Source organism: Kogia breviceps, chromosome 4 (assembly GCF_026419965.1).
Source record: "Kogia breviceps isolate mKogBre1 chromosome 4, mKogBre1 haplotype 1, whole genome shotgun sequence".
In the NCBI taxonomy this organism is placed as follows: domain Eukaryota; kingdom Metazoa; phylum Chordata; class Mammalia; order Artiodactyla; family Physeteridae; genus Kogia; species Kogia breviceps.
Genome location: NC_081313.1, coordinates 135491928 through 135504650, shown reverse-complemented (window position 1 = coordinate 135504650; position 12723 = coordinate 135491928). Strand labels below are relative to the sequence as shown.

At 39.1% G+C, this 12723-nt stretch overlaps 1 protein-coding gene across 6 annotated transcripts in view; it reads right to left on the bottom strand.

Moving 5' to 3' along the window:
• EBF1 (EBF transcription factor 1) overlaps window positions 1-12723 on the bottom strand; it is a 399420-nt gene that overhangs the window by 87891 nt on the left and 298806 nt on the right. For 3 of the 6 annotated variants that reach the window (XM_067031999.1, XM_059062917.2, XM_059062919.2), the window contains one exon: window positions 10789-10922. In XM_067031999.1, the coding sequence (XP_066888100.1) occupies window positions 10789-10922 (134 nt within the window). The remainder of the gene's footprint in view (window positions 1-10788; window positions 10923-12723) is intronic. The other 3 variants (XM_067032000.1, XM_059062921.2, XM_059062918.2) reach the window with 1 other exon arrangement.

Sequence of the window (12723 nt, the reverse complement as noted above, 5' to 3'; positions counted from 1 at the left end):
TCTAGGGACCCTAAAGCACTTTCAAGATTAATGTTTTAATTTATGTATTAATAATTCTCACAGCATTCTCCCTCCTCCTCAATTAGGATAATAATATCCATCTCTTTTGAGATAGGCAGGGGGTGCTAAGTGATGGACATAAAACAGACACTTAAATAAGGAAACTATAATATAAAAGCATAATTAAAGCTTCAAAACCAAATTGACTAAGGAGCTTTAAAGAGACACCATAGTGATGGTGACCTCACAAGAAAACTTATTTTCCTTCCACTCTGGGGCATTCATCTTTCTGTAGTTAAACATGGTGTTTAAAAAATATTATTTTCTGGAGTTCTTAAAGAAAGTTAAAATATGATCAGTGTATATTCTTGGGGACTGTGCTGGCTGTACCTACATATTTTATCTCTATTCCCCTGAAGTGGATACAACATAAATCAGGGGATGCCAGCTCTTCTCTCTCAGTATATTCTGGTTTGTTCCCTAATCAGGGTTCTCTGGGTTTCATAACCCAGAGTTTTTTCATTCCCAAGAACTGCCTGTCTCAAAGGCAGTATATGATTTCTCAGGGAACGTGAGAGAAAGCGCGTGGAAGCATTTACTATTTCACAAACATTCTGGTTTCCTTTTGTCCTTTCAAGAAAATAACAAAACCAATGTTTAGCAAAATATGTTGGGTCACATGAATTCCCAAAGATAAACTTTATGTATGAATGTCAGAGGAGACTTTTGAAACTAAAGTCTCAGAAATTGAGTTAAAGGGGGATTTAAAATCTATGTTTTAACAGTCAGTAGTATCTCCTAACACTGTCTGAAATGTCTCTCACATAGGTATTGACATAGCCACAGACACACAGAAGAGAGATATAGATCTATTTTCCTATTGATTGCCTGCATCTCCCAACTAGAATATAAGCCCCATGAGGAAACGAACTTGGTCTTTCTTGTTTTCACTACTCTGTTTCCAGTTTTAAGAGTGCCTGGGACCTAGCAGACATTCAATAAATACTTATTGAACATTGAATGAATAAATACCGTGACATCATTAACCACCACTAATAATTAGGATAAAGATTCAATAACGTCCCTTATGAATCTACCAAAAAGATATCATCAATACCACCCCATTCAAAAAATCTTTTTACTAAAGAAAAAAAATTGTTTTAACTTTGCCCCGACAGACTTGCTGGTAGCCTCATTAAACATTCACAAAAATATACTACCCAATTCTTCTGACCGAGAAACCAGCCAGGTCCCTAAATCAATGCAGTTAATTGTACAAGACAAAACAGCAATAAGATCATCTTTCAAAATAACAGATCGGGGAGAAAAAGGCTAAAATAAATACATTATGCTTCAACTACCTTTGGTTTTGTGGGTTGATCGATTTATTTATTTTTCGTTAATTTATTTTCTAAATAAACTTTCTCCAGCTCTCTTCCCAGGATGTAAATCTTGTGCCAGCTGGGCACCATTAAAGACTGGATCCCATCCTGACCATCTGGGAGCTGGAAAAGCACTGGTAAGTTCCTGAGGTCCAGAGTATTCCAGACGGAGAGGACTGGACACCAGTAACGCCAGCCCCTGTGGTTTGAAACTGCACAATGGGCTCTTTCTCGAGGCTTGTTTTTCTACATTCAGTCAAGAAGGAGTATCATTCCCTAGTTGGGCCTGGCTTAGTGTCCTAGGTTGCTGCTTTGTTTGTTTGACAATTAAAATATAAAAGAAAAAGGAAGTCCAGACACATTTTTGCAAGGGGCTGTATGTCATCAAAGCTGGTGGTTTGCAGGGAAGAATCTTTACCTGAAAAGATTAGGAATTAGGAACAAAAACGTAAGAACCAAAAGGTGGACTAGCAGGGAATAAATTCACCTCTCACCAGAAAGTCTTTTAGGTTCTTTCAGAGCTCTAAGAAAAGGATATCAAAGCTGTAAGATGCTAAACAGTGACTCATTCTCACATTCTTTAGTGGTATAGTTCCTATTTGCATCCTATCTACAGTGATCCTTGCACATATACTCAGTAATTCCTGATTTAACACATCCCTTCAGGAAGTGAGTTCTGCGGAAAACTGAAGCCAACCCCCTTTAAATACCGTGCCACCACAACTGCTTTCAATGAAGTCTTTCGAGGATGCATTACACACATCATGCTATTTCAGACAGAAGATATTGAATATAATTGCCATCTCTTTCTTGACTACTCAGGGTCACTGTCATTATGAACAGCCATTAACATGCTGCGCAGTAATATAGTTCTTCATCTGCTTTTTAGGTTTCCCTTTCCTTCCCTTGACATTAAGCTGTCACTTCTGCTGTCACTGAGCCTGCTTCTAACAACCCGCCTCTAGTTTGCTCCTTCTAATTTGCTATGACCTGAGAAAACAGATAACATAGTTGGTTTAAAATTACTGTTCTGGTTACCTCAAAGTCTGTTATTTCATATATTTACTTTTCTTTTTTTTTTGGCTCACTTCTGGTTTCATGCTGAATTTTGGAGAGTTGTGGTGACTAGAACACTCTTCTCTGGATGAATGAGCTTTCACTACCTTCTTTTTAGATGGTTTAAAAAAAAGATGGCTCTGGAGTCAGAAGGATTTTGGTTCAAGCCCAAGTTTTGCAAATTACCAGCTGTGGGACCTTTGGAAAGTCACTCAACCTCTCTGGCCTTCAATTTCATTGTCTGGGAAGGGGGAAGGGCTAGTTATCTAACTAGTGTTATTAAAGGATTTATTGACTTAACGCCTATAATGAGTTTAGGAGAAGGCCTCACTGGTATCAATCACTTAAAAAGTGTTAGTTTTTTTACTACTTAATCCTCACCATAACCAACAGATTTACACTAAGGTATTCATGTGCATCCTTACTGCACAATAAATATATCTAAATATAAACTACCTAATTATACATGCATTAACAAAAACTACACTGCAATCTATCAGGTACTGACAGTATGAAGCAGCACTGAATATAAGAGATGCTAAAAAGTAGCATTTGTCGATTGAATGAATGAATGAAAGGAGAAGCAGTGTCATTCAACACTCTTTTGTATAAATTAATGCCTCTGAAGTGTAAGGCTCTGTGCTAGACTCTGTAGACTAAGCTGAATTCAGCATGGATCCTGCCTTCAAGGGAGAGGGCAGCCCCTTATGTCACAATAATCAAAGATAGAAAGTGATAAGAACATTAGATGGTACAGATAAGACCATTAGGAATTTAGAAAGAGAAAATATTCAATATCTAGAGTTGTGAGGGAAGATTTCACAGACAAAAATGATTTTTTTCTGTATCGTAAAGGGCGGAAGGATTTGTGCCAGAAAGAAGGGAAAAGCATTGTGGAAGGAGGAACAGCATAAACAAGACAAGAGTGCAGAGGTGAAAAAATAACTGCAGGCATAAAGAGCCACATCTTTATCCAATCACTCGTTGTGACTGGAGCAGAAGTTAACATGAATGGTGGGTAAGGATGTTGAAAAGAAAGGTCAGAGGCTTACAGGGCTGTGCTTGAATCTCAAACTACGGAGTTACGGCTTTAGGAAAGAGGAAGCCAGTAAGGTTGCATAAGGAGAAAGGCTTTAGGTCAGATCATCAGGGAGCCATTCCAGCAATCAGCATTGAGCACATGGATGAAATGAGCACAACACTATATAAATATTGACTTTCTTCATTAAAGTCACATGACTGCAGCCAGCTGCGAATTCTGTCTTTGATTCATGTTAAAATTAGAAACACATCACACTTCTGTGGTTTATCCGTTTTCAAGTTATAGGCACATATGTGTACCTCCCGAATGCACTGTAAATAAATAGCTGAAAATGTCAACCTAAAGGTGCTTTTACCTAACCAATAATTATCAACATAGAGGATACACTTAAAGTGCCTTAGTCATTAAAAATAACAATATAGACTAGAGGATTTGAAAGCATAAGGTGAGCATGGTTGTAACTATGTAACTATATTAAAAAAGCCATTAGACTATTTTTAATCTGTTTTTTAAATATGCTGGCTCATTTAGAAATCATTCCCTGTGAAATAACTTGGACTTGAAAGGTATTCTTCAAAGTCACATTCAAAGTTTGATGCAAGTGATTCAGACTACTCCTTTAATTCTTTACAAATGAAGTTTAAAATTTTGCAGTAAGCATCTTCCTCCTAATATATGATCAACAAGTACAGGTTGAATAAAGACTTGGCAACTTATGTAATTAGGAAAAAGTAGGCAATTAGGAATTATTTAAAACCCGTGCATTTAATAAACTTTGAACTAAACTTATACCTGTAAGCTTCAATATATGTAAAGTAGATGACACAGCTATTTGTACATTGTACGCTATTTATATTAAAATTTTTTGAAAGAGAAGATATTTGATACAATGTCTTTCTCCATCTTTCTTAATTTTTTTGATTTTAGTAGAATTGTATCTCATATAAATGTGTTATATGTAATAGTCGTTAGAGTTGTGATACTATTATGTATAAGACTTGGGAGGGTTTGGTCAATATAAGGAAGTATGTTAAAAAACTAGGGAAATGTCACGAGAAATCCTGGTACAAGAGAAAGCTGAATGGGGAGTGAGGTTGGTGTCTGGAGAAATGGGCTAAAATCCCAGCACTAACTAGCTAAGGCATTCTCACGACAAGTCACTGCACCGGCGGGTGCTGGAACCTCTTTTCTCTCACTTTCAAAATAAAGCAGCTGCAGTTAATGACTGGAAATGCTCCTCAAAGCCCTCAAAATTTTGTGACTCTACATGTGGTTCAGTAAAAATCAAGGCCGGATATAAGGCCTGGGAAACTCACAGTGGGAGCATATATGAGTTGTAGTCATTCATTTTTTGATGTCACAGAGGAGCAAATACTATTTTTTTTTAAATTTACAGTCCTTCCTCTGAGCTATGTGCACAAATGCGAATAGAAAGTAGATATGGAAAGGAAGAAGAGGAGAAATCAATAACTGCATTTAAAACCTTATTTTCAGACTTCTGGATTCAAGCAGCAAAATTGCTTCTCAGTCCCACAAACTGCCAGTTACCTGACTATGGTCAGCCATAGATTTCCCAAACAGTGGCTACTTTTGCATTCTGCCTGTCTCTGGGAATGCAGTTGAAGGAAACATTCATGTGGATGAAAAAGACAGTGTATGGCCCCTGGATGAGGCTCACTGGTTCATAGAGTAATGTAACTCTGGCTTCTCCCATTTGAGCTAAGTGGTCCTGGCAATCTTTAAATATAGCTGTCCTACAAAATCACATGGCATCTAATGTCAAGTGTGCACGGACTAAAACCAGATGCAAAATATGAGAGAAATTCTGTTCAGAGCCTTGTAATATCAAACAATAATGGCTCCAAACATTGCTGCTCTAATCTGAAAAATACTTTGCAAATATTTCAGGTTTTCCTACATCTACCCCAGCCCAATCACTTCATAACTGGGTTTCATGACTTTACGTCATTAACATGAAATCTCAATATACTTCAGCCATTATCAATATATCTTCCTGTAAAGTGATCCCTGAAAAAAAAGGTTCGGTGGTCACAAAGTTTGGAACATGCTGCATCCTATGTCTTAGATAGTCAAAGTGCATATAAGTACCTCGAAAGCTCTAGGACAGGACCAGTGGAATTTGTTTGACTCAACATTTCCCAAATTTACTGGGAAAAACCTCCCGCCCCCATCTGCCATGGGGTGCCTTTCAAAATCCCAAAGAACTGGTATATGCCATAGAACTGTCTGGAAGATGAATTAGAGCAACATTGTGGTATAAGTCTCAGGTGTATATCAGATACGAGAGTCTGAAGTGTAGAGAGTGAAAATATGGACTGAAGAGATATCAATAGGGAGATCCAGTTTGGGGGCTAATTAAATCATTTTGATGAAGTTCAAAATAAACATGATATTGTATACTGCAAGTGTGTTCTAAAAGTGAAGCACAACAGTGGAAGAAGTTACTTCCCACCCATCCTCACTCCCACCCTTCTTACTGTTGGGGGATTTTCAAGGGAGTGAATTCTAGATAAAAAGAATGACTAGAATTGTAGCTGGTTTCCAAGAGGATTTGGTCTAAGACCCTCATTTTCAGATGTTGAGATGGAGGTCCAGTGACCAACAATGACTAAAATATAGGTGCTCTGACTGTACAATGGAAGGACTATAATTACTATCTGGCTCCTAGACCACTGCTACACCGTGAAATCTAAACCCTTTCTTGGATGGTTGTCTTCCATCCCCGCCACCCTCTGCTCCCTGCCAATCCCACCACTGGACATTTTTTACAGGCAGCTTAAACACCATAAGCTGTATAAATTCTCTCCGGTATTTCAGTGACTAATTAAAAGGACTGTGAGAGCCTAAAATGTCCAGCACAGAGATCCACCTGGACATAACAGAAACCTGATTGGTTATTCGAACAGTCTACCTGTGACTACACTACTCTCTCTGCCTTCTAGAACCTTGCCTGGAATTTTAAACCACAAATTTAACTCTAGATTGCATAAATATATTATGTAACTCTCTAATATGCTACATGAGAGCAAGCTGTCTTTCTAAATAATATACCAGATCCCCCAAAGCCTAACTTTAATCACGGATAGTACCTACCCCAGTGCTCCACACCATCTGGTAAGCCAACGAGTACTCATTGTTTAGAAATTAGAGGAATTCAGAAGGAGATATTAAAATAACAATTAGCTCTACAAACCAGTAGCAGGAGCCCCTTGCCCCTCCAAATCACAGGTTGGTAGAAAAGCAAAAGCAATGAAGTACACGTGTATTCAAGAAAAAAATTCAACCCACGTTAAACATTAGCACATATCAACCCTGTTGGTTTCCCTGGGTTTATATATAAAACACTACAAAGATTCTTTTTTTAAGTCTTCTGGTGTAAGACATGACAAGGAGTACAAGAGTATCAGGGAAATAGTTTGCTTTGTAGAAAGAGAGGAGAAAGGGCAAGAAGCAATAAGGAAGAGTAACAAAGATGGCAAACCAAATTCATGGGAAAGCCCTGTGGTTCACCCCAAACTTGGGAGCTCACAGAAGGCAGCCCTGAGTTAGGAGCAGGAGAATGCCACCTTTCTTTTTCCCAACTGGGGGCAATCAGTGAGCTAAAATGAACTACTCACTTGCAAAAGACTGGGTTGGTAGGGGAAGGGTACAGATGAGGGTAAATTAAGCCAGCCCTATTTTCTCTGGCTCTTTTAAAAACTTCTTTAGCTAAAAAAAAGACTCCAAATAATAGCATCAGCTGCTAATCTAAAATGTTATCTCCTTGTCCTGGCCCACCAGCCTGCTTCCTGCATGCTTTGAGCTAGAGTGAAGAAATGGAGAAGAGATAAAAGTCTACTTAAAATGAAAAGTACTAGATCTCAGAGGTGGCATAACCTCAAGAGAAAATGTGGCCAGGGACAAAGAATTTGGATAGACTGGGATCCTACTCTAGAGAAGAGGCCCAGACAGGTTAACTGCCTTAAATATACAAGTAACTTAGTCATTTATATAGAAAAAGAAGAGGTTGTCTTCTGCCTCTAACACGAAGCATATACCCTTCATAGGGTAAGTTCTTCCTATAAGCCAACGGCTCCACCCACAAACTTATACAACTAGAAAATGAAGGGACCGCTCTTCTGATTCTCTACATGACAAGTCTAGCTTATTTTGGGAGGTGATACTAACTGTTAAGATACCATCAAGTATAAGGCATCAATGGCAATTCCACCCTGGTCTGATATGGTAAAACCCTAGGGTAAAAATTTTGGCATAGGCTAAATCGTGGATGGTTAAAAAGGTGAGCCCTGGATTTGGACTGTCTGGGTTCACATCGCATCTCCACCAGTTGATAACTGAACAGCTTATTTAACTTCCCCAAGCTCAGTTTCCCGGTTAGTAAAATGAGAACAGCATGCTATACATGCTACACATGCGCGCTGTCACCAGGTTCACATGAGAGCCATGGCAAACACTTAGCATAGTACCTGGCAGGAACTAAGTGCTCAATGAATGTTAGCTAATATTAGTCATACTCTACTTTCATAGATATCTTCTCTTAATATTCACAGTTACCAAGTTCTGATTCTATCAAGTGGATGCCTGGAGAAATAGCCCCCAATTTCTTTGGGCCCTACCAAAATAAAAGACACAATTTAATTTTGACTAAAAACAACAGTCATAGTTACTACTACTGTTGCTATTACTACTCCTACTACTGTACCACTTGGATTACTGTACATGTCTTTTTTTCCTCTCTTCTTCCTGTCCTTCCTCACTCTCAAGATTCTACGTATTTGCTCTCTCATTAACTTGGACTTGTATTTTCCTTCATAAAAACATACATTGTGGTTCAAATCCCATCTCTAGCCCTATCTGTCAGTGTGATGGTGGGTCTCTGACCCTCTCTGACACTTGGTTTACTTACATGTATCTAACATGGGGCTATAATGAGAATCAAATAAAATAATACCTGTAAAGTGCCTACTCATGAAAACCCTTAGTAAATGTGAGCTACTTCTCAATTTCTCATCAGTATACAATGGATTTGGGGATTTGGAGCAGCACCAGATTCTCTCCCTGCACTAAAAAAGAGAGAACATCATATCTGTCAAATAGCCTGGATGAAAATCTAAATTTATAAATAGTTTAGAATAATTACAAAAAGTTCACCTCTGCAAGACTCATTTTTCCAAATGTCAGACCATCATGATGATAGCAGGCCAAATTAAAGTCCTCCATCCAGATGCCCAACTGCTAATGTTGCAGGGGATTTATTTATTTTAAAAGAATATTAGCTAAAACATTTTGGGAAACTACATAGTGGGCTTTCACCAGGAAAGAGTCATAGCTGATTTATGATATACCCACGAAGGAGAGCAGTTTGGGAGGAGGAGGTGGGCAAAGAAGGAGCCTGTGCCCTCCAACCCTCACCTCCCAGCTGGATCCCACAGATCCATCATGAGGGGCTTCTGGTACACTCAAGGCAGGGGTAGTGGAGGGACACATGAGGGAGGAGGACAAAGGTATCACCTCAGTGGATTTTCCTTTTCATGACTTGCGTTGATTTTTTTTATATGGAAACAGATCCTTTAAAGCAATTTAGATAAATCTAAGGTAGAATTTAACCTCCCTTACGTGTTCCCCAAAAAGGGCAAGGAAGTGGGGGCACTGAGAGGAAACTGGGGGACCTTGACAAGGTGGAGGGAAAAATTAACAATTTCCTGATATGCTGAAGTCCTTTATTCCACATCCAACGTGGTGCACCTGGCCTAAGACAGGCATGAGTTTGTAAAGGGAGCGTCACACTAACCCCACTTATTCTCAGGGGTCAAGAATATGTTTGCTTCTGAGCTCCACTTCTCAGGCCTCACTGTGATTGCTATGACCTGGATAAAAAGTTCATATTCGGGCTTCCCTGGTGGCGCACTGGTTAAGACTCCGCCTGCCGATGCAGGGGACACAGGTTCGTGCCCCGGTCCGGGAAGATCCCACATGCCCCGGAGTGGCTGGGCCCGTGAGCCATGGCCGCTGAGCCTGCGCGTCCGGAGCCTGTGCTCCACAGCGGGAGAGGCCACAACAGTGAGAGGCCCGCGCACAGCAAAAAAAAAAAAAAAAACACATCTGGATGGGTTAAATAGTGGTGTCACGGGAGGACAACCAGGAATGGAAATAGAAACTCTGAGTTCTAGCTCCAGTTCCGCTACTGACTCCTTTGTATGGCCACATACCTATCATTCACATTCCATGGGCTCTGGGTGGCTGCTTGGGGGTGATGTAATTACATATGTCTAAGTCTCAGTATCCTTATCAAGAAAAGATACACGTTAAGACTATTTACCTTGTGGTGTAGAGGGAAGATTAAGATGATCTATGTCAAGAACTCAGCACAGTGCCCAGGATATAGTAAGTCTCAATAAAGTTTAGCCATCCTATGAGCACTTGTAAAGTGTGTGTGATGAGTGAGCTCAATGGTCTCTTGCAGCTCTAACCTTGTTTTTACTCTAAACTTTGGGGAGATGAAAGAAAAGGGGCTCTGGGCATGCTGGCTAAGAAATCGAGGCTCAGAATTTAGAAAGCAAAGGCAAGTTTGCCATGGCTTCTAAGGAATGGTGATACTCATGTTTTGTAATTTGAGCTAATGTTGATTATTGCCAGACAAGTCAACTTGCAGTTTAAAATAATGATCACAGTGCTTGGAAAGTACTGCAAAAATAGAGCATAGTCATTTTCATATGGTTGAAGTCCCACACTGAGATGCCTGGGGGGTATAAGCTCCTAGGTCTGGAAAGAGCCCTGGGTTCTTCTAGGTTCCCCTGGCAAACTGCTCACTCGCTGATGAAGAGTCACTGAATAAGTCAAGAACCACCTACACCTGGATTATTACTGTCACATGAATGGTGATGCTTGAAGATGGTCCTACAATAGACTCCATCTACAAATGTTCACAGATTACTACCTTGTTACAGTTTGAACAGGGCTTTGCCTATATATTTTGTGACTTTGCATCTCCTTTCCAATTCCCAATACATAATAGGACCTCCACACTGTGGCTAGCCCATGAGGACAAATGACAAAACAGAAGCTCTCCTGGTGCTGATGGGCCAGTGGATGGAAGTCATTCCAGTAGAAAGTGATGCCTCCTGGTAAACCCAACCCATCTTTCCTAGTTTCCAGAGTTCTGTAGACTGGAGCTGGGCCACCCAGACTGCCATCTCTAAATTCTACACACTCTCTTAGAAATGCAAGTGTAGACAGTCTCCTCAACTAGACCAAGCTATTAGATATTAATGTTCAGACAACACCTACCTCACTCCAGACCAGCATGGTACCGAATATGACCTGTAACCCATCAAAGAAATTGTCCCCTATGATGATCACAGTCGCACCTCCCGTCGTCCATCCTTCACTCGGGCTGATGGCTTTGATACAGGGAGTAGCTGCTTTTCAACACACATGAAAAAGAGAAGGAGTCGGCTGTTAGAACCAAACTTTAATGATGGGAGACTTGAGGAAAAGAAAAAAAAAAATCTTTTATCTTTTCACGAACAGAAAGTCCCTCAAGATCTCAGCATTTCCTAGTCACATTAGGACCTGAAACCTCAGGGTGCAATTTTAGTTTTTAAAAGCATGCTTTTCATTGTTTCTATTAAGTTACATATATGTTATCCAAATCTTTTTCAAACCTGAAATCTTATGAAATAAAATGTAGAAGCAAAATTTAATTTATGAAATGCTAAGGAGTTTTTTAAATGGGTGATGTTTTAAAATACACTGGAAACCTCATAGAATTGCTTCATAATTAAATACATCTCCTGAAAAGAACACTCATACATTTTTTTAGATAAACATTGCTGTTTGATGGGAAGGGAAGAAAGAGAGGAGGCTGGAGTAGAACATCATTCTTGTTCCATGCCTTCTCTCTGTACCACTAACAGAGCAATATTCCTGAATAAAAGTCACTAAGTTTTTTTCAATAAATGTCATGGATCCCATTTTATAGATGCAAAGTATGCAGGTCACTCAGGGTGAATTATGTAACCAAATAGCTGAGTCAGGGCTGAACCACAGAAAGTCCCATGACCTTTGCTTTGTTGTCATTCCCAGGCATAAAACCCAAGAATTGGCTTTTTCAAAACTTCCTATCTCCTTTCTTTCCATTATAAATGGCCCTTGGAGATGGGAAATAATTTGCAAATACTGTGATTCCAAACAGACTAGAGGTGGTTTGCCTGATGAGCATGGCGTGCTTTCAACAGAATTACTAGGCAAAAATGAAATCTCTCAGAGAGTACTTTCGTACCACTGAGGATTTTTAACTCCACAATGCCATGCTGCTGTTTTCATGATCACTTTTATGAAAAGGAACAAAGCAAAATTCTAAAGCAAAGGAGATATTGTCTAAGGAGAGAAAATGAGACCCTCCTCTTTAATAAAATGTTTATTAAGTACCCCAGACTGACTTTCCAAGTATTGAAGCCAATGAGAGCACCAGTTAATTTTAACAGGAAGAAACTGGCAAAAACATTATTGGACTTTGTCAAATTTGGAAAAATGTCATGCTTTAACTTTTGCAAGAAGAAAAGAAAATATGAAGCCCAGCCCGCTGGAACCATTGTTCACGTGCCACCACACAAACAAGCAGAATGGGTTTGATTTTGAGTCAAATTTACCTTATAAAATTGTACAGAGAAATTTGGAAATATCCAAACTAAACATTTCATGTTGGCTGAACTCACAGCAATGCATTATTTACAGCAAAAACTGGGCAGTTCAGATGCCTTTTCTCTCCCCCACTTTCTCCTAAAAACAAAATAATTAATCAAGGAAATGTAAATGATTCATGGCTTGAAAATTCTTGTTCAATTTTTGACACATATAAAGGTTGTGATCAATGTTCCACAGGCATAGGACTTTTTCGTAAAATCTTCCTTTAAAAGTAACCACGTTTAAATGCATGATTGAGTACTCCTAAACTAATAGTAGAATATGATGCATGATTCCAAGCAGTTTATAAGAGAAATAAACTACATTTAACAACTATATAAAATTCTTAAAATATAAGCAGTTTGGAAACATTCTAGTTAATGTCTCAAAATCTTAATTCTTAATTTCTAACTCTGTATAAGTACTTAGTTGCTAGAGTGGAGTAGAAAAGGTATTACTATATCCCCGGATACTTCTGAGAAGAATAGAATATTGGTTTAACTGAACTGGTCTTGAAAGAGTTCTGCCTGATGGCAA